General features: G+C 54.0%; 1 protein-coding gene across 2 annotated transcripts in view; it reads left to right on the top strand.

Moving 5' to 3' along the window:
* Nucleotides 1-20,133, top strand: part of Rasa3 (RAS p21 protein activator 3) — a 68,670-nt gene extending 48,537 nt beyond the window's left edge. For both annotated transcript variants that reach the window (XM_010619904.3, XM_033760985.1), the window contains exons 11-24: nt 438-586; nt 1,162-1,276; nt 2,057-2,131; nt 2,653-2,776; nt 3,456-3,562; nt 4,557-4,634; nt 6,568-6,645; nt 7,233-7,306; nt 7,443-7,549; nt 8,245-8,327; nt 12,471-12,679; nt 13,515-13,618; nt 17,490-17,673; nt 18,714-20,133. In XM_010619904.3, the coding sequence (XP_010618206.1) occupies nt 438-586; nt 1,162-1,276; nt 2,057-2,131; nt 2,653-2,776; nt 3,456-3,562; nt 4,557-4,634; nt 6,568-6,645; nt 7,233-7,306; nt 7,443-7,549; nt 8,245-8,327; nt 12,471-12,679; nt 13,515-13,618; nt 17,490-17,673; nt 18,714-18,789 (1,563 nt within the window). In that variant the 3' untranslated portion in view covers nt 18,790-20,133. The remainder of the gene's footprint in view (nt 1-437; nt 587-1,161; nt 1,277-2,056; nt 2,132-2,652; nt 2,777-3,455; nt 3,563-4,556; nt 4,635-6,567; nt 6,646-7,232; nt 7,307-7,442; nt 7,550-8,244; nt 8,328-12,470; nt 12,680-13,514; nt 13,619-17,489; nt 17,674-18,713) is intronic.
* Nucleotides 20,134-21,354: the final 1,221 nt, after the last annotated feature.

The following is a 21,354-nucleotide window of genomic DNA, read 5'->3' as shown; positions in this document are numbered from 1 at the left end:
ACGGCTCCTCCCACCCACCAACTCTTGCCTTCCCCTTGCCCACTTGCCTGACCTTGTCCAGTCCACTGGTCCCGTCCACTCTCCAGGCCCACCATTGCCCCTGCTTACTCACCTGGCCCCGCCCAGGCCCACCCTTTCATGCTCCCTCGCTGCTGGGCTGCCTCCTACTGGTTGGTGACACTGGTGACATCCCACAGCCTTTCCTGACCTTTCTCCTCCCGTAACCCCTTGCTGCTGCTCAGATTTGCTGACATATGGCTGGCTAGGACCAGGTCTAGTCTGCTCAGGGACCCCATGCTGCTGGTTGGGGGTGGTGGCAAGCGCCTATGCCCTGCAGCCCGGCAGCACCTGCATGTGTGGGCCCACCGACCTGGGGTGGAGGGGCCTGGAGTGTGCAGGGGTAGCTGCTCACCCTGACCCCACCCGCCCCCTGCCAGCCCGTCTCCGCGTCGGCCGCCCACATCCTGGGCGAGGTGTGCAGAGAGAAGCAGGAGGCGGCTGTGCCCCTAGTGCGGCTCCTGCTGCACTACGGCCGGGTGGTGCCCTTCATCAGCGCCATCGCCAGCGCCGAAGTGAAGAGGACCCAGTGAGTGCCAGTCTGTCCCCAGCCCCACTGAGCCCCACCTCTGTCCACCTCTCTCCAGCCTTCAGTGGGGCTGGGCCCAGGAGACTGGTGGCCCAGACCCTAGAGGTCGGAATCCAAAGGCACCTCCCAGCAGGGTGTGTGGGAGAAATGGATGACCTTCAGGTCCCACCAGAAAGACTAGCTGGTGCTTTTCTAATCACTGAATTTCCAGTGGCCCCAGGGATATGCGCTGGGGAGCCCGGGTGCCTAGCAGAGTAAAGGGCCCAAGATGGGGCACTACCAACCCGGGACACAAGGCTGCCCAAGTGTGGGCAGTGTGACCCAGAGGCAAGTAGCAAGGCGGCTGGCTAGTGCCACTTTCCTGTCTGGCCTTGCAACTGCCTGGGCTTTGGTGCAGAGCAGCCTTGACTGCAAAGCCCCCTTCACAGAGATGGTGGCCATGCTGGGCTGACCCAGGCTCACTGTGTGGCCTGCAAGGACCTGTGTGGGCACTAGGTGCCATGACCAGACACTCAGGGATACACTCTTCCCTCGTGGGCCTGGAGGAGACAGCAACCTGCTGGCCTGTTTTCCAGGGACCCCAACACCATCTTCCGAGGAAACTCACTGGCCTCCAAGTGCATTGATGAGACGATGAAGCTGGCAGGCATGCACTACCTGCAGGTTACCTTGAAGCCCGCCATCGAGGAGGTGAGCGCCATCATGTGTCCTGGCCACTAGTGTCTGTCTCTGTGAGAGACAGGGAGTGTGGCACATGACTGCCCTGCTGCCCAGAGCCCTTGTGTGATTGGCTGTCATGGAGAGAAGGTGCCATGCGTGTTCCTGAATCTGCCCTACTTCCTCAAATTAAAAAATAAGACAACTTGTCATGCTGCTGAAGAGGAAGGTCCAGATCATTCCAGAGAACTCTCCCGTAACCGTGGGTCTCTGTATGTCTGCGTGCTGTGGCTGTCCTGTCCAAGGCACTGGCTGTGTGCTGCATCCCGGCCGCACAATTCCTTCCCAAAAAACGTGGCAACCCTCACCAGACCCTCTTTGGCACCTTGTCAAGCCATGTCCCCAGAATAGTTTTGTGACAAACAGGCTCTTTGCACATTTAAAATGGCATCCTGATTTGATCTGTGGGAAACTCTGTAGTAAAAATATCATAAAAGCTTTCTGGGCATGGAGGAGAATTCCAAGTTTGAGACCAGGCTGGGCAAATAGCAAAACTCTGACTCAAAATAGAAAATAAATTAGACAAAAAGGGCCAGGGATATAGCTGAGTGGTAGAGCATTTGCCTGTTCTTAAGGCTTTGTGAAGCTTGGCCACACCTTACCCAGGCGGGTGGGTCTCTGCGAAAAGTCCTGCCCGCTGTGAGAAAGGCTGTGCCTTCTGAAGCTCCGCCTTCCCAGCAGCCTGTGATGTGGGGACCAGTGTTTGACCAGTGGCCAACGTGCAAAACGTGCAAACCTTACGTGCCCTCCTAGGTATGCCAGAGCCACCGGCCCTGTGAGATTGATCCTGTGAAGTTAAAGGACGGTGAGAGCCTGGAGAACAACATGGTGAGGCTCCCACTGTGCTCCAGCCTGGAGTCCCAGGGGTGGGGACAGCTTCGAGGGAGCCCTGTCCAGCCTGGCCCCGAGCCTGGCTATGTACTCCCTCCCACCAGCGCTCCCCATGAGGGCCAGGTTGAGTTGTGAGCTCTGTTCCTTCCCCAAAGCAAGTGAGATGCAGGGGGTGTGCCGTTTTCCAGGACGGCAAACTCTGAGGCCAGCATGCCCGTGGTTGCTCGTGTCCCCCAACTACATCCTGCAGGTCAGGTATACTGTTCACACCTTTTGGCAGAAGCACAGAGCTCTGCCTCAAGGCACGTTCTGGTAGCTCTTGGTCCATTCTCAGTGATGTCTGCCAGGAGGAAAGGACCGCAGGGTTTCCCAGCCCTGGTAGTACTTCTTCAAGGGAGGGTTCCTTCACTGTCGTGAGGTCCATCTTTGGGAGTGTCTGCTCTCAGCCTGGCCCTCTTGGCAAGCCCTGGCACTCCTCACCCCAGGGAAGTCAGGTCCCAATGCCTGTCCCATCCCAGGAGAACCTGCGGCAGTATGTGGACCGTATCTTCACCGTCATCACCAAGTCTGGGGTCAGCTGCCCCACTGTCATGTGTGACATCTTCTTCTCGTTGCGGGAGGCAGCTGCCAAGCGCTTCCAGGGTAAGCACCCCCGTGCCTAGCCACTCTGGCCCCACCCGGCCCTCCCCAGCAGGTTCCCACAGCACCCCCATTCTAGGAACGGGTGCTTCTGATAGCACCCCTCCGCACATCCCCAGCAGCCATCTCAGGGCCACCTCATCAAGAAGAGGAGGCCCTTGGGAACCATCCCTCACCCTGCCCGGAGCTCTGAGCACTGGGAAAGGAGAGCACCCAGAACCCCCTTCCTGGGAGGCAGATGATCCCCGCATGTGTGGAACAAAAAACAAAAAGAGGAAAACAAGTACTAAAATTGCCCTCTTAGCTCAGATGAGAGCCAACCATCCAATAGGAGGGCCTGAAGGTGAGGCTATGTCTGTGATTCCCCTGCACAGGGCACCCCATGGTGACAACAGTGACAATAGAGGCAAATATATAGAGAGAGATACAGAGACAGACACAGAGAGATAGCTAGACAATTCTAGAGAGAGAAAAGGCGGAGACACAGAGGCAGATACAGGGCTAAGTACATAAGACAGCTAGATAGATGATACCGAAACAGATAGAGAGACAGATGGAGAGAAATGGAGACAGAAACAGCTGGTATCTGGTTTCTGCATGGGGCCCCAGCAACTGGGTGAAGTTGCAGAGCCCCCAGTAGCTGTGCTGCATCCCTAGTGCAAGCTCTGTCCTCTGCTTGCAGATGACCTGGATGTCAGGTATACGGCAGTGAGCAGCTTCATCTTCCTGCGGTTCTTCGCGCCCGCCATCCTATCCCCCAACCTCTTCCAGCTGACACTGCACCACACAGTAAGTGGAGAGCCCCATACCCGATGGTCCTGCACCAGCCAGTCCTATGAACCAGCCGATCCTACACCACACCATTCTTCGAACCAACTGGTCTTATAATTGAGGCAGTCTTCAACTAGCCAGTCCTTGTAAACTAGTCAGTCTTACTAAACCAATTAGCCCTGATAAACTTGTCAGTCCGTAACAGCCAAGCCTGTAAACCAGTGAGTCCTTACTAGTCAGCCCACTTTAACCTGCCAGCAAGCTGGCCCTAGCCAGGTCTCTACAGAGCCAGTGGCAGGTGAAGAAAGGTGGATGTGAACCTCTGGCCATCTCAAGCCTCCTGTGGGTGGTTTAGCAGCCTCTCAGCTCTAACAACCACTTGCTACTGGATGGATCAGTGCTGTTCTTAAATAATAGTTCTACAGTGTGACCAGGACCATGGTGTCTGGTCACTATTACTGTACCCTCCTTCCTACCATGAAGACACAGTACTCCTGTGACCCACACACATTCATCTGTCAGTCCCTGAGCCCCTTCCATGTGTCAGACTCCATCCAGGTCTGGGCATCTTCACAGGGCTGCCATTCTGCTGGTGACAGGCCACGTCACAGATGAGGTGATGTGACATGAAGGGGAGACAGGTGGGAGGGGAAAGCCGAGGGCAAAGAGCCATGAAAATGGGTGATCTGTGGGGACAGCAGAGAAATGTCCCCAGCAGGGAAGACTGAAAACCCCATGGGTGCTTCCAGCTTTAAGATTCCCCTTTGTATCTTAGGTGAGAGGTCAAGCTCTTGGTGCAGGGAACCCTGAGACTCCCTGAAATGCTGGCTCACAGCCGGGTGAGACCCAGCCCAAGACTGGGACCTTCCAGGTCAAGGTTGCTTGTGGAGCACATGCATGTGCTGTGGCAGCTTCTAGATGCCTCACTTATTTTGGCCTCTGTACCTCTGGGACTGACTGTGCATTTCTATAGCTGGAACAAAGCCTGCATTTCCCTTTCCATCCCTGGCAGGACCCACAGACATCCAGAACCCTGACGCTCATCTCTAAGACTATCCAGACTCTGGGAAGCTTGTCCAAGTCCAAGTCTGTAAGTCTGTGGTCATCACGTTCTCTTTTTGGGTATGGGAGCCCAATATCCTCTGACTGCCTAGAAAGGAGGACGGCCAAGGCTAAAGAAAAAAAGACAATAGAGACTTGTGTACTTTCAAAGTATATGGCGGGGGGCCCATGACATCGGTGCCCCAGAGTGGGCAAAGACTAAGACTCTCTATACTAGCCAGTATTTACTGGGTGCACAATAATCAGAGGTAGTATCAGGTGACTTAGGTGACTAAGGGGGCAGCAGTGATCTGTCTGATCTGTCATGCAAATCTCATGCTGCTGAGGGCAGAAATGGAAGTCTCGCACAATAGGTGGGATGAGTTGAGCTGATAAGTAATGCTCCCTCCCCAGGTGAACCTACTGGGTTCTCAAGGAGCCAAGATGTCTTTAGCTGATGTTATCTTACCTTTGAACACCACAGCATCACAGACCATTGAGGCCTCCGCTGTGATCAGAGGCAAAATGGAGTTATGTTTCCACGTGCCATAGCCAGCTCTCGGGCAAGGCAACATTGGGCCTTAGATGGCTATAGTCATACCTTTAATTTGGAAATGATTTTCCCAAAATTTATGTAGAAATGCTCCATACATTTAGGAACGCTGATTTTTGTTTACCTCTTCAGAAACTAAATATAGTGCCTTTGACGAAGGAAAGGTTGTATTTCAGTGTAGTTGTATGAATAAAGAGAGTAATGAAAACCAGGACGCCACCCTGCTTGGAGCTTGAGAAGCAGAGCATCCAAGCACCTACTCGCCCTCTGGAGGGCACAGGGACAGAGACAGTGCTCATCCATGGAAGGCAGACACTGGCTCTGGAGGACACAGGCGTGGTGCTCCCCATGGTGGGCATGCTGGTCGCTCCTACTTCTCTCGGTGGCCTTGAGGGGCGGATAAGCCTCCTTGGTGTTTAAGTGACTTTGCTACACACTAGCTGCAGCAGCCCAGGAGGGCCATACTTTGAGTGTGGACCTGGGGCTGGCTGGCAGCTGGCAGGTTCTTCCCCATCCAGCTTCTACTTCCTGGGCAGGTGAGGCTGAACCCTCCCACACCTTGGGTGACAACTCTGCATCTCCCCTCTATTGTCACCTACCCAGACCAAGTGCAGGTGGTGGTGCTGGAGGGCCAGGGATCCTTTGAGGGTCAGTTGGGGCCTTCCACTCCCAGGGGCCAAGAACAGGCCTGGTGACCTGACCATTGGCCAGTGTGGGTAGTGGGTCTCCTGGGTGGAGCCCAAGGCTGGCCCTGTACCCTGACTGTCCAGGGCAGGCCAAGGCTTCCTGTCACCCTTCAGGAAGATGCTAGGACATGTGGGCAGGTACCCACAAGGCAGTGCCCACCTCCTCTGCTCTCTGGCACCTGGGATAGGGGAGCCAGGAACTGGCCACAGATAAGCAGGTTCCTCTGGTCATTGTGAGAACAGCCAGGTGAGGGCTTAGGCAGGCCAAGTCCCACAGTCCACCTGGTCCTGGAGACTCGTGGCTTTACCAGACAAGGTCTGCACAGGGCCCTCCTTGGTACCTGTCTGAGCCCACACAGGGCTCCCTGTAGCACTCACAGGAATGGTTGGCTCCAAGGTCTTCAATGAGCCCCTGAGTGCACCATGGCATATGGGAGGTGGAGCCCCCTTCACCCCTTCCCCCTCTCCCAGCTGCCCTTGGGCCTCAGGAAGTACATGGGCAGAGGCTTCAGAGCCTGGATGTCACTATGGGTCCAGACGTGTGCTGGGTCCTCGGTACCAGGGGCTGTGACACAGATACCCTGTCCTGTGTCTTCAAGACTGCTTTATGTGTTGGGCTCAGGCTGAAACCTCTGGGGTCTCCATCTGATGATGTGGGCTTATTGAAGCCCAGACCAAGGGAGTGTTCAGGTCTGGGCTATGAGCCAAAATCTCCCAGTCACCGGGTGACTATCTCATTATAGGCCAGTTTCAAGGAGTCATACATGGCAACATTCTATGAGTTCTTCAATGAGCAGAAGTATGCTGATGCCGTGAAGAATGTGAGTATGTTGTGTCAGCAGACATCACCCTGCATGCCCGGACCTGGCTCGAGTCCAGGCAAGATCATGGGTCATGAGGACCTTTTCAGCTTTCAGTGGGTGTCTTAGGCATCAGCCCTGCACCAACTGTCTGGTCTTTCTCCTCCTGCTGTGTTGGGGGTGCTGTGTCTGGGGAGAGAGGCTTCCAGGCTTGCAGTTCTGCTCTTCTTCTGCTCTCAGGATCCAGGGTAGTCCTCTGCGGTGACTGGAAGAAGGGTTGGCTCTCACAGTGCAAGTCACTGGTGGTAGAGAGTGGGGCCAGGAGTGGTGGCTCCTGGTGGTCCCGCCTCCTTCTCCAGCCAGTCCTGCCCCGCTGCTGGGGCTTTCCCGGGCCACCTGGAGCAGGCAGGTAGCTCCCTGGGACTGGCTCATTGCTGGCAGCCTCTCTGCAGGGTCCAGCAGGTACAAGAGACCCAGCAGGGTCCGGCTGAGGTGAGCTGATCCCGGGAGACAGATGCAGGCCCCTCGGGGGACACACGTCCTGCTCTACTGTCAGAGCAAGTGGCCTTCAGAGCTTGACTCGTGGTCTGGTTTCCTCCCAACTTTAGTTCTTGGATTTGATTTCATCCTCGGGGAGAAGGGACCCCAGGAGCATAGAGCAGCCCATCCTGCTGAAAGAAGGGTAAGGTGGGGCTGCTGAGCTGGAAGGTGGGCATGGGGCTGCTGTCCAGGCAGCAAAGCTGCACATCTCAAAGCTGGCATGAGGGACTCTACCTCGAGCCCCAGGATGCCCTGGCAGCTCTGTGCCCTTCCCACAGGTTCATGATTAAGAGGGCACAAGGAAGGAAACGATTTGGGATGAAGAATTTCAAGAAGAGGTGGTTTCGCCTGACCAACCATGAATTCACCTATCAGAAGAGCAAAGGTGACTGTGAGGGTCTCCCTGAGTCCTGTGTGTCTTCGTAGCGGGCCTGGTCAGGTGGACTCTGCTCCTGGGGAGGCAGGGTATGGGGCAGTGTGGCCCCAGGTGCACAGCACTCTGCAGAGTCTGAAGGACATAGGCTTCCCCATGGATCTGAGTGCAGACCAGCTATGGGAAGGCCTCCTCAGCCACCCATCCCGTGGTCCTAGAGGGAGTGCCCCTCTATCCTGTTGCTTCTCCATGAGGTTAGGATGTAATACCAGCACTGGGAGGCAGAGCTGCTCGGAGCAAGGCACTATCTTGCTCTCCCTGGGACTCCACACAGTCTGAGGGCTGCTTGCCTGAGTTAGCATGGCCATCTCTCCATGGTAGCTGGCCACAGAGAGCCTGAGGCCAGTCGTGGGGCAGTGGATGGAGCCAATGGCATGTTGGACTGCTTTCCCTACTGAGTAGTGACTTCCCCACATGCAGTGCAGGCCACCTTCCTGAGCTCACCATGGGTTGAGGACAGGTCTGCTTCCTGCCTCAGACACCAGGGCTGAGTGTGTGGCCCTGTGCTCCGGCACCCGGGCCTCCTCTCTCAAGCCTGAGGCCTTTTGAGCCACTTGGCCTCCCTTCATGGCTAGGAGAGGGGCTCCAACAAACATCCAGCTGCTCAGGGAGCTGAGCAGAACACTGAGGGCCCTCTCTGTATACAGGAGACCAGCCCCTCTGCTGCATTCCCATCGAGAACATCCTGGCTGTGGAGAGGCTGGAGGAGGAATCCTTCAGGATGAAAAATGTGAGTGCCAGTCTGCCTGGCCCCTCCTCCTCCAGCACCCACTGTTGTCATCGGGAAGGGTCCCCTTCCCCATGGCTGGGCACCTTACCTGCCAGAAGACTGGGCTGGGGTTCAAGAGGGCTCTCTTGCAGATTCCTGGGGGTCAAAGACCTCCTGTGCCAGCCAGTGTTTCATCACTGTAATGAAGTACCTGAGGCTATCAGTGTATGAGGAAGAAAGGGTTATTTTGCTCCTGGTTTCAGAGGCTCTCATCCATGGTTCTTGGCCCCATCTGGTTGGGCTGAATGAGGCAGCACCTCATGGGGGCAGATGGAGCAAACTCACTCATCTCATGACAGCAGGGAGCGAAAAAAAAAGACAGAAAGAGGCCGAGGTCCCAGCGTCCCCTCAAGGGCACATCCCTAGTGACCTGACTCCCCGCCTCAACCCCTGCCTAAAGGGTTCACACCTGACACTGTCAGCCATGACGCATGGGCCCAGGGGAACCATTAGGATCCAGATCATAGCTTGCCCAGGCCCCCAAACAGTTGTGTCTATGTTACAACTCAGGTTCCATTTCAAATGGTACCCAAAGTCTCAGCATTTCTGCACTGCCCAGAAGTCCAAGTCTAAAGTCTCCTCTAGGACTCAAGGCAAACCCCAAACTCTAAACATGAAAGAAGAAAGTCATATACTTCCCAGATAAACATTCCCATTTCAAAAGGGAGGAAAGGAAATAGCAAGAAGGGATCACAACAAAGCAAGACTAGAACCCAGTAGGACAAACATTTGGTCCTGTAGCTACATGTCCAGTGGCCAGACCCTCTGGTGAGATGTGAGCTTGGTGCCCTGTTGCTGTGTCCTTGCTGGCCACAGCCCTCATGGCCGCTGTCTGGGGCTGACTCCCTTTACTCACCACCTGTAGCTTTCTTCAGCCTGCATTCTGAATTCCTGATATCTGCAGCTCCCTGCTGACTCCATTGCAGCCCCATCCCCCCCACCACACACAGAGCTTTGTGCATCGAACTCTCAGGGTTTCTCTGCAGGGCTTCTGACCCTGCCGCATGTTGCCAGGCTTCCCAAGCTCTCCCCTAAAATCTCAGGACATCCTACCACCTCACAGTGTTTGTGTTCTGCATGCCTTGGAAACAAGCATTCTGTGGACAGAATTGAGGCCTGTCACCAGTCCAAGCAGTGGCGGGGTCGTCTTGGACCACAGCTGCAGCAGCCTCCAAATACTTGAGTGACTAAACGTGGGGAAAAGAGTAGCAGTGAAACAATTCCTGGTTAAACAATTCCCCAGGAACGCAGTGCTGTCTTCTCAAACGTCTTTGAACTTGCAGTAGGTGGGGTCTTGCTGATTTCTGAGATGCCATTAAGGCATCTTTTCTGTTGTCCTAGTGCCAAGGACTTGCCTTCTTTTCAGTGTGTTCATGGTGCTAATCTCTTTCACATCTGTACCCTCCTTAGCTGGAACTTTACATGAGCTTCTTTTCTGGCCAAACTGCAAGTTTCTCAAATCATTCTTCTCTGCTTTTTGCTCCCAATCCTCACTGTAAATCTGATCAAAGCAAGCAGCAATACCATGCCACTGCCTGAGTGTTAGTTATGCTGCTTTGATTTAACCAGTGATGGTGACCCCTTTAGAGCTTCCAGTGACAGCAAACAGCCCGCTGTGGCACAAGTGCCATAAGTTCACCACCCTGAACTGGACCATCAGCTTTAAATCCAGACCCACAGGTAGGCTCACTGCCTGGACAAAATGTAGGCAAGTTCTTTGCTGGAAGGTAGCAGGAATGGCTTCTAGTCCAGTTTCCCACAGAATATCCCTGTCTGAAACCTCATGAGCCCAGTCCACTGTTGAACTCCTGTCAGCCTCTGTTCTTCACTTCAGAAATACCATCAGGCTCCCCTTGTAGGGTTCCCTAGTGCTCTTCTTCAAACCTCCCCAAACTTCTCAGCAAACCACTTCCAGCAGCTTCTAAACTACACGATTAGATACAGTCACAGCAACAACCCCTCTCTAGGTACCAGTGTTCTGTGTTAGCTTTTACAGAAGACACTATTGATACCCCTGTAGTGAGACCTGATCTTCTGTGAGACAATATAATGCAAGCTGAGAAAGAGAAAACAAAGACACAGACACAGAGTTGAGAGCAGAAGCTGGGTCTTGGGTGGATCCAAGCTACTTTGGACAGCAAAGAAAAAAGGCACCAAGGATATTCACTGTTTATTCATAACAAGCAGGGAGTAGGGGAGGACAGCTGGTGATAGCAGATATGCAAGTAGTACTGTAAAAGAGAGGTACTTCTTATCTTTCTTAGAACAAGTGGGTACTGGGACTGGGTTGCAATTAACCAGCACCTATAACTCAGGTCATTGAGGAGCCATAGTTCAGGGGAAAGGATTTGGGCCAAGCTGAACTCAGCTGGACATTAACTCAGCAGAGCTCTGCCACTTCACAGACCAGGTCTTAAATTTCAGTTGCAGCCATTGGAGGAGGAGCCATCTGACACACCCATTTGAGTCACATAGGGTTTCCATCTGACTCATATAAAACAATATAGCTGAATTAAGGAAAGTTAGAAGCATGTGCCACTTATAGCCCACTAGTTCTGGGCAAGGATGTCTGCTACAAGCTTTCTGTCACTGTGACAAAATACCTGAGAAAATCAACTTTTTAGGAGGAAGGATTCCTTAAAAGACACCAGAAGCAAGCTCTGGGATTTTTTTTTTTTTAAGACTTTTTCCTTTCATAGAATTTTGAACTTAGAGAAGCCTCAAAGCATAGAATAGGGACCTCGCGAACCCTTCCCAACTTCAGTTCTGTGCCATTTGCTGGCCACCTCTCTCCTCCTTTCTCTATGTGCAGTGTCCATGTCCTTTCTGAACTATTGCTGGTGCTGTGTTGGCATGAGCCCATGGTCTTCACATGTGGCAGTTGCCCAGGGTTCATGCTCCTCCCAGGCCAGAGCCAGGCTCCATTTCTGTCATCCCCTTGGTCTAAGGACTTTCTGCTACCGAGGCTCATGGCCTTGGTTTGGGCTGTTTTTTGTCCTGATCAGGGGAGGGTTGTGGCTGTCACTTAGTTTGGCTTCTGAGCAGACAGCCCTGTGAGAGCCCATCCTGGGACAGTGATCCAGATGCTGTCCCTGGAAATGACAGCCATGAGCACACTCTGGAGGCTGAGGTACACGTGAGGTGCATAGTATGTGAGGTGGTGCTCCTGGGCTCTAAGGAGCAAGAACGTGGAGTCAGGACTCCCCACATCCCTCTACACTTGGAGAGGCTACCAAAGAAGCTCTGATTTCCAGTCTCCCCAATACCCTGGGGGCAGCCCTGGGGCTCTGATCTGCTTGCCTTCCTAGCCCATACTCCTGTGAGGTCACCTGACCTGCACATCTAGGAGCTCCGTTCTTGCTGTCCCTGCTGCCCCAGACCTTTGTGCCCATTGTCTCCTCTTCCTGGGGCATCCCTACCCACTCCCCACATTCTGCCTGAGGAGCTCATCCTTAGTGACCTCAGCTGGAAGACTGATCCTGTCAGGTCTTTCTCCCACTCAGCCCCTGAACTCTGTATCCACACTGGTTGTTCTGTGGCAATATGTCCCTAGGATAACAGGAGGTACCTAGGAATGTTTACTAAATGAAAAATAAGCGGCAAAGGCAGTGGAGAAGCCTCAGGAGGAATTAGCATCTGGTGTGAGGAGGAGGAGGAGGAGCCTGGGGGTTGGAGTGAAAGCAGCAGGCACCCTGAAGTTTCGGTGCAGGGTGGACAGGAGTTGGGGCTGGATGAGTTTGGAACTCCAAGAAACAAGCCCACCTGATACAGGCCTGCCTGGGGCCCACCAGATGCTCATCTGCTGATAGAGGCCCCTGAGGCTACAGGATAGGATTGCCCAACCAGGGCGACCTGGACGGGCCTCCTGAGCTCTGGCCTCCTGCAGCTACAGCACCCCATGTCCAAGGGTACAGATAGCCCAGCCCGTTCAGGACACAGCCCACTAATACACCTGGTCCAAGGGGGCAGGCCTTTCTCACCTCCCAACCCCCTTGAAGGCCAGTATGGTGGCCTCACGACCTGTCCAGCCTCAGCGTCCCCGTGGAGGTGGCGATGTAGCCCAGCCCGAGGCTCTCTTGCCCCTGAGCTCCTTGCCATCTACAGATGTTCCAGGTCATCCAGCCAGAGCGTGCACTGTACATCCAGGCCAACAACTGTGTGGAGGCGAGGGACTGGATTGATGTCCTCACCAAGGTCAGCCAGCGCAACCAGCAGCGCCTGTCTGTGTACCACCCATCTGCCTATCTGAATGGCCACTGGCTGTGCTGCAGAGCATCCTCGGACACGGCCACTGGCTGCTCCCCCTGCACCGGGTAGGCCTGCGCCTCCTGAACCCACTCAGCCAGGCATTCGTCCAGCATGGGCACTGTGCAAGGAAGTCGGCCAGGGCCCAGACCCCTCAGGAGCCGGACAGTCAGGGTGATCCTTGTCCTCTCTGAGGAGCCCACCCTGGAGAGCTGGGGTTGCCCTGCCAGTGCCCCGAGGCTTTGAGGAGGTGACCTTCTTCTGAGCCTCTTTCCCCGCTCGTCTCCATCCTGGAAAGAGAGGAGCAGTGATGCCCATCCGTATCAGCCTGGCCTCCTGCCAATCATGGGAGTCTCTGTACCTCTGCCAGCCTGGGGCTGGCCTTTCCCTCTGAGGCTCAGTGTGACTCGTGCATGCCAGCAGGAGCAATGACAGCTTTGTGTGTCAATGCCTGGAAGGATGTGTGTGTGTGTTAGTGTCACTGGGACTTCGTGTTCTGTCATTGAGTCCCCTATTGTGCTGGCCTGAGGCCATTGTGTCTGGCTTGAGCAAGCAGAATCTGACCTTGGAACAAGTCCCCTGTGCCCTGTCTTTCCCAGAGGGCCTCAGGAGCCCCTGTCCTCCAGGGCAGAGCAACTGCCCTCAGAGCCCATTACAGATCACTCCACTTTCCTCAGCACCTTGCACTGTAGGTCCAAGAGGACCAGCCCCGGGGCTGGGCAGTCCTTCCTCACATCCTACCCATACCCAGAACCAGCCCACCACTGCTGTGCCCCCCGGGCCAGGGTTAGGTTTCATGTGGGTTGCTGCAATTTCTTTCTTCGATAATCTTTAGAAAGTGCTATGATGATGAGCACCATTAGGTAAGCATTTTTGTGCTTTGTTCTTTCTGTTGGTTGGCAGTGGCCTCCCGGCAAACATCCAGCTGGACATCGATGGGGACCGTGAGACAGAGCGCATCTACTCACTGTTCAGCTCCTACATGGGCAAGCTGGAGAAGATGCAGGGTGAGTGCTGCGGCTGCACAGTGTGGGCGCAGTTCCGGGCACACAGCCCTGAGCAGAGGGGATGCAGAGCCTCAGGCAGCTGCAGTCTTGGTGCAGCATAGCGGGAGGGCCATGCAGCGTCTGGGGAAGAGTCGGTGTGGTAGCAGGTTGTGTCAGTGATTTTTAGACAGCATTTAATGTGCAACCTCTGGACTGCCAAATTCTTTTGAGGACTCTATTTCTTATTCACTTTCCATACTCTAATTGTATTTTTTCCCCATTCCCCCACCCCCTCCAACAGTATTTTATTCTTTTGTGTTTTCTAGAGAGATGTGTGTGTGTGGGTGTGCACCTGTGTACACATGTGGTGGATGTGTGTATGAATACATGTGTGTGGGTGTGCATAGGTGGGGACATGTGTGTGAAAATGCGAGTACATGTATGAGTACTTGTGTGTAAGTGTGTGTGTGCCTGGACACGTATGAAAGCATGTGACTCATGCACAGCAGTTCCAAATGTGCTGCATGTTTCACATGTCTGTGAGACTTTGTCATCTGCCACATTTAGTTGCTTTATAGAGTTTTAAATACAGTTGCCAAGTCATAGATTCAAGGTCTGTGACTCAGGAGGGGCAGACACAACCCCCAAGAGGTGAGGGACTGCACCTGTCTCCACATCTAGTCAGGGAGAGCTCAGGTCCACGATTACAGATGACAGGATAGGATGGGCTGGATGGGCTCTGGAGACACTGCCTAAAATACCTTCCTTCCTATCTCCTGACCTAACCCTGAAGCCTCTCATGTGCCTTAGATGGGAGTGCATGCACCCTGTCTGGATGCTGTGCTGCTGCCTGGTCTCCAGGCCCTGCCTGGGCTCAGATCTTACTGGCCAGGAACTTGCACAGGTTCAGGCATGTGCCTGTACTGGGACAGCAGCCAGAAGTTCCTTGTGTGCTCTTCACATGGTTCGTGAGTGCATGTGCCCATGTGCATGCAAATCATGCCCCACACAGCACCTGTCTCCAAGGTGCCAAATGCCATAGAGCCACAGCCTGGAGTTCTATGTAAGACCTGTGGGTACAAATTCAATGCAGCCAGGATGGGGGCAACCTGTGATAGCAGAAGAGGATGTGATCCAGGGGTCTTAGGGAGGTTGAGGCCACCTTGGAAGGCTATATGGGCCATGCCATGCCTAGGGCCACCCTGAACAACAGCGCTGTGTGCCTTGTGCTGTGGCCTTCACTCCTCCCTCTGCCTAGGATGCCCTCCTCACTCTCCTCACCTTGCTAACATCTGCTTCCCTATCCCAATAGCCTGGGCTCATCTCTTTCCCTGTAAGTACAGCTGTCTTTCATCTATTCACTTTTGAGATGTTGTGACTTTCTGAGAGCAGTCAAAAGGTCCTGTTCACTCCAGGGCCCGGAACAAAGAAAGTGCCAGTGCCTATTTGATGGGTGGATGGATGCATGCATGCATGGATAGGAGGAGGCTTAGATAGATGGTCAAATGGACAGACCATTGCATGGATGGGCAGGCTGATGGATAGATAGATGATACACAGATGGATAGATGGATAGACGGAGATGGATGAACAGATAGATGGTTGGGTGAATAGAACAAGTGGTGAGGGTAAAGGGGTGAATGGATAAATGGTTGGTGCATGGATGGTGGATGGGTAAACAGACAGGTGAGTAAGTGAGTAGATGGATGGCTTTCCTTAGCCATGGGTCGGTAGGTGGATGAATGTATGGACATACGGACAGATAGATGGACAGGTGGGTGGCTAGGTGGATAGCTGGGGTTGGGTGGATGGACAGGTAGATAGGTGGTTGGCTGGGTGGACAGGTGGATGATGCATGGACAGATAAGGGTGTGATGGTGGATGAATAAGCAAATGATTGAGTGAGTGCATGGATAGACAGATACCTTGCCCCAACCATGGATGGGTGGGTGGAGATGGATTAACAGATGGTTGAACAGATATGTTGGAAATGGGCAAGGAGACAAATGAAAATAGTTCTCACTCTTCGCCTTCTTACCAGTAAGAAATCATCTTGACAACAAGGGTTCATTGGATGTGGACAAGGCTGGCATCTCAGAGTTCACTCTGCCCAGGCACCACGTACTGCAGGCATGGACTTTCTACAGCATTCAAGCCTGTGCCTTTAATTTCAGTGTTTTCTAGAGAGCTATGGTTGCTTTGCGACACTTCATTTGTATTAGCAAACTCTCAGCCCACAAGGCGCATTCCCATGCAGGGCCGGAAGTCCTTTCCTCTGAAGTCACAGCCTTGGAATGATGAAGGCTGTGTGTTCCCAGCAGCCTGGGATAATCCCTCCTCTGTGCCTAGCTCTTTCTCAGATGGTTGGTGAAGTCGCTTGTCCACACCACACCATCATCTTTTTATTGGGCAGATTTTAGACACACCATTTGTTTCTCCTTCAGACAGGCTTTCTTGTTTCTTTAACAGGACTAGGCTGATGATTTTCCAAATCTTAAATTCTGGTTCCTTTTGCTTAACAACTCCATCTTCAATCATTCTTTCCTCCCTGTTCACTGTAAGCAGCAATGCTCCTTCAGCACTATCTAGCGACTCCTCAGCTAAATATCTGGTTTCATGGCCCTGCCTTCCAGGGAACCAGAATTAGATCCAGCTGGCTGCATAGGAGGAAAGCCCACTCCCTGCTCCTCATTTTTGAGGCTGTGATAGAATGTTCTTTGCCAGCCATGTTCCTGCAGCACTTTGCTCTAGATGAGTTGGGGATTTTCCAGGAGTGCTAGGGCTCTCTGTCGCACTACTGCCTCCACAAAACCACTGCTGAGGTCTTCAGGGCCCCTTATAGCTGCTTTCTTGCTTGTGAGTCATGGCATCTTCCTATGTCTTGGCACCCATCTCCATCTGAGTTGGTTTTGGCTGTGCCACAAAAGTGCCAGGGACAGAGTAGCTGTGGTTAAGCAGCAGAAATTCACTTTTCCCAATTCTGGAAGCTAGGAAGACTGAGGTCAGGATGTCAGCATTGCCAAATCTTGGGTGGGGGGTTCTCCCAGCTGCAGACCTCTGACCCCTCACCATGTCCTCACACATAGAAAGGGAAGCCAAGCCCCTTCTGCCTCTTCTGTGAAGGAACCACTCACACAGGCTCTGCCCTCGCGGCCACACCATCTCTGAACACCATCACACTGGGAATTCAGATTTCAGTAGTGAATTTTGGGGAGCAGATGGGCAGAATGCAGAGCACTGGGTGTGGGAGGCCCTGGGAGCAGTAACCTGGAAGTGCACACAGCACAGGAGTTTGGGAAAGGTGTGGGGTAGCGTAGAGGCTTGGAACATGTGGGAAGGCATCTCCGGTGTTTGGGAATGGTGGACAGCCTTTACATTGGACAGGTCCTATCGGAGAGGCCATGGCATGTTGGACCCCTTAGAAAGGCAGGCAAGGTGAGAAGGTGGAGCAGTGGAGAGTAGAGGTCCTTGGAAGCTGCAGGTGGCCATCTGCACTGCAGTCCCCAGAGCTGGGCCACCGTGCTGTGGGTTCTCAGGGCAGCTGGGCAATAGATATGCTGGGCTCAGCACCCTTGGTAGGATGGATGTTCAGCCTACTGGGCTCCCAGACTGACCTGTGTGGTGGCCTGGGCCTTTGAGCCAGCCCCGTGTCCAGGTGGGATGTCATTTCTCCTATCTGTGGCAGAGCGGGCGACATGCAGGTCATCCCAAGAGAAGGGCTGGGGGCATGGGGTCCTTGTACGTGCTGGCTATGAGGACATAGCTCCCCAGCCCTAGCTCTGCCTTGTTTGAGTGGCAGTCTTTCTTGGAGGGACTGCTCTGGGGCCAGGTCTGAACAGACAGTGGAAAGGGGTGGTGGTGGCACCCACACTGACCTCATTCTGTTCTGCAGAGGCCTGTGGCAGCAAGTCCGTGTACGATGGCCCCGAGCAGGAGGAGTACTCCACGTTTCTCATCGATGACCCCCAGGAGACCTACAAGACACTGAAGCAGGTTATTACCAGTGTGGTGGCCCTGGAGAAGGATCATGCGCAGCACCGCAGGGACAAGTTCAAGAAGACACGCTACGGGAGCCAGTGAGTACAGGGCTGTGGGGCTGGTGCTGCCTGGTCCTGTGGCCACACCTCTCAGACCTTCTGGCTTATGTCTCGGGCCCAAGAGCTCACTGGATCTTGACCAGGTCCCATCTGCCACCCATGTCACATGCCACCAAAGTGCTGGGCACAGGATTGGCTCTGGACTGGCCATATTCCTGCCCTGAGGCAGAAGGGGTAGGGCGTGTGACAAGGAGGACTTGGCCAGGCAGGCTGCTAAGCCTGAGAGGCTAGGGCAGGCTAAGCTGCATGCACCCTGCCCCACGGGACAGAGGGTAGGAGAACTGAGTCAGGTGGCACAGAGGCTAGGAGGCCCTGGCCTGGAAGAGCAGTTGTCCACGGCACCATTCTTGTCCAACGGTGTCCAGACTTGGGCAAATGGGTCAACCCTGGACGCCTGCATCTGTGTGCCCTGCCCCAGGTGTCAGGGTCAGAGGTGGCACCAGTGTCCCCCGGGGCCAGGCTGCCCATGGCATCAAGCTGAGCACCACCTGGTTGCTGGCTCTGCCCTTGTTCCTGGACTTCCTGTCCTGGCTCCTGACATCTTAGAAGGAGCCCACAGCCACAGCAGCAGCACCCAGGTGCAGACTGAGCCTCTTGGAGTTCACTGCACTCGCATGCATGTGCTCTGCCTGCATTGCACACCCGCACAGAGCACACATGCAGTCTGTCCAGGGGCACAGCCAACACGCAGTCCACATGTACACATACACTTTGCAATGCAGTCTGTGCACATATGCAGCACAGGCATTCCACGTACAGCCTGCATCTGTGCACACACATCTTACGTGTACATTTTGCATGTGTGCGCACTTTGCCCACAATCTGCACATGTCCACTTACATGATATATACACACATGCCACCACGCACGCCACACGTCGGAGGGGTTTGAACTCTGCCCTTCCCTTTGCTGATTGCAATGGACATGTATCCTGTGTATAAATAGGTAAAAACTGTTACAGAGCACTGGGACACCAGGCATCGAGGGGTGGTGCCTCATGCTCTCCCCAACCCCTGCAGGGAGCATCCTATCGGAGACAAGAGCTTCCAGAACTACATAAGGCAGCAGTCGGAGGTCTCCACCCATTCCATGTGAGGCTCGCAGTGCTTCCAGGTGGCACCAGCATGGCATACCAGGACGTACCGACCTCTCTAAGCCCAGAAGAGCAGAGCGGGCAGGATGCACACAGGAGGCTCTTGGTCTCCAGTCCCAATGGGACCATCGGGCTGGTGGCACATCGTGGACATTTATGTCCCCTCCAGAACCAAGAGGCAGCTGCCATGCACCTTACTGTCCACCAGAGGCAGGTGGTCCTGGCCTTTCTGGGACATGGGCTTGTTCGCGTTATTGCTTACTTTGGTTTCATGGGATCCAGGGATCAACTGAGTGATCAGGAAGTGTGGACTTTACTACAGCCACACTGATTCCTGCACAGAGCCACAGCCAGTCCAGCCTGCACAGCCCCTGCCTCATGCAGAGCTGTGCTGCCATCTCTGACTGTGCCGTGCTGGTCTCTGCACCCGTGTGGCCCCAGTCTCGAATTTCTTTATCGCCTCTGGGGCCTTAACAGCATTATTCTTTCCTCACAAAGCTGCTGTCTCTGCAGCCAGTGGCTGACCTCCCTGCCCAGCTCCTGTTAGTTTTATTCCTGGCCTGAGCATCCACTTTGTGGCTGGGACATGCAGAACAGCACAGAGCTCCCAACCCAAGGGACCCTGTGGGGTTCAGAGTGCCAAGGGAGAGAAAGTGGTGTGGGTCCAGTCCCCTCTGGGTGACCACTCAGCCCCCAGGCCCAGAACACATTGTTTTGCCGTTGGACAGGGTTGAAAGCTAGAATCTACCTGCTTGCCACAGCTGGAGAAGATTTTAAAAATAGAAATGTGCATTTTTCAAACTGTTTTTCTTAACTTTTGTTAAAGGACCATTTTTAATTGCTCTTTGAAATAAGGTGACTCAGAACATCAAAACCTACACACATAGAAGAGGGCACATTCACAAATACCAGCTGTGGTCCTCTCGGGGGACCCTGTGAGGTGGTGGCTATGTTTTGCCCATGCAGAAGACTTGAGCAGTGTGGACCTTGAGCCCAGCAAGTGGGCAAGACAGGCCATTCCAGCCAGACCCCACACTCCACGTCTGTGGAGCCCCTCCCCGGCCATGTCACCATGGTACTGCAGGAGGACCTGGAGAGGCCCACCTTGGGTACCGCTGCATGTCCTCACACAGCTTCTCTCCATTCTTGCCAGAACAGCTATAGCTCACTCTTAACCCTGGAGCAGACAGTAACTGTGTGTGTGGTCACAGAAGTCATGGAGGAAAGTGTGAAAAATAAACTCTGGACACACAGCTGTGAGGCTGCCCTGAACTGCAGTTTTTAACTTGGATTTGTAACTTAATGTTCCTGTTTATAAAATACTAATGATTTGCAATGTATTTTACTGCCAATTAAAACAGATGTTTTATTCTTTCTGGGATGGTTTCTTTTTCCCAAGGGGCTCTCTGGTAACCATGTAGGGTGCAGGGGCTGTGGTGGTGGGTGACATTGTTCTAACAACAGGTAGGTCCATCTGTGGGCACAGGTAGTATCTCTCCAAGGATAGGTGCTATCTACTCTCCAATAGGTGACCTGGCTCTGGCAGATGCAGCCATCTGTGGGGCTCTGGGTGGGACCCAGGCCCCCAATGCCCTAGGAAAGCTGTGGCATCAGGCGTGGCTGGCACTGTAGTTGGCTCAGTAAGAATGGGAAGACAGTGTGCACCACCAAGCTCAAAGTCATGGCAATGAGCACAACAGGGTACCCAAGGGTGCAGGCTGCTGCTGCCTGTCCTGGGGACAGAGGGTAAGGGACCCTGGGTGGGGACCATAGCCGGTCCAGGCATCCAGTGGGGGTCCTCATTTCCTTATTCCTTTTGTCTACATTTGGCTTTCATTTTGTAGCTCTTTTTAATTCTGCAGTGAAGCAGCTCTCTCAGAAGAACATTAGGTAGGGGTTCAGGGTTTTTCTCTTCCCTGGTACCAGGGATTGAACTCAGGACCTTGTGCTTGCAAGGCAGACACAGAGCCATTGAGCTAAGTTCCCAGACCTAACATGAGGAGTTAAGACATTTCATTGGGGGGACCCTGCATCCAGAGCTCAGGCACAAGGACAGAGGCTCCTGGTCAGCCTCCTCTGTCCAGAGGAGGGCGTGGAGGGGCAGGGAAGATGCACCCTGCTTCTCAGGCCTCTTGTCTGCTGGGTAAACCCTGGCTGGGGAGCACCCCATTCCCCAGCCAGCCTGGTTAGCTGGAGGTGAGTGTCCATGGCAGGGTTGGACAGGGCCAGGCAACTCACTCACACTCCAGTGTGCCAGTCAGTCAGCGTGGCAGGTCAGCAGGCAGGAAGGCTGGCCCCGGGGGCAGATGGGAAGGGGCAAAGCCCTGGAGGACATAGGCCTGACGCTCAAGTCTCCAGGGAGGGGGACTTACATTTGTCTTCTGTGGAGCCCCAGTCTGGTCACTCTTCTCGTTCCAGATGACCAGTGGACGCTGGAGAGGGGAGGTGGCCTCCACGTTCCTCCGAGCTTCCTTCTGGGCACCATCCGAGAGTGCAGACTGGAATAAGAGCTGTATCCAGCTGCCCTAAGGAGACAGCCAGATGCTAGGGGGTGCCACATGGGGTAG

This window comes from Fukomys damarensis, unplaced genomic scaffold (genome assembly GCF_012274545.1).
Source record: "Fukomys damarensis isolate Sample0158 unplaced genomic scaffold, DMR_v1.0_HiC HiC_scaffold_6, whole genome shotgun sequence".
NCBI classification, from domain to species: Eukaryota; Metazoa; Chordata; class Mammalia; order Rodentia; family Bathyergidae; genus Fukomys; species Fukomys damarensis.
The sequence above is the reverse complement of the archived record's forward strand: the minus strand, read 5'-3'. Positions and strand labels throughout refer to the sequence as shown.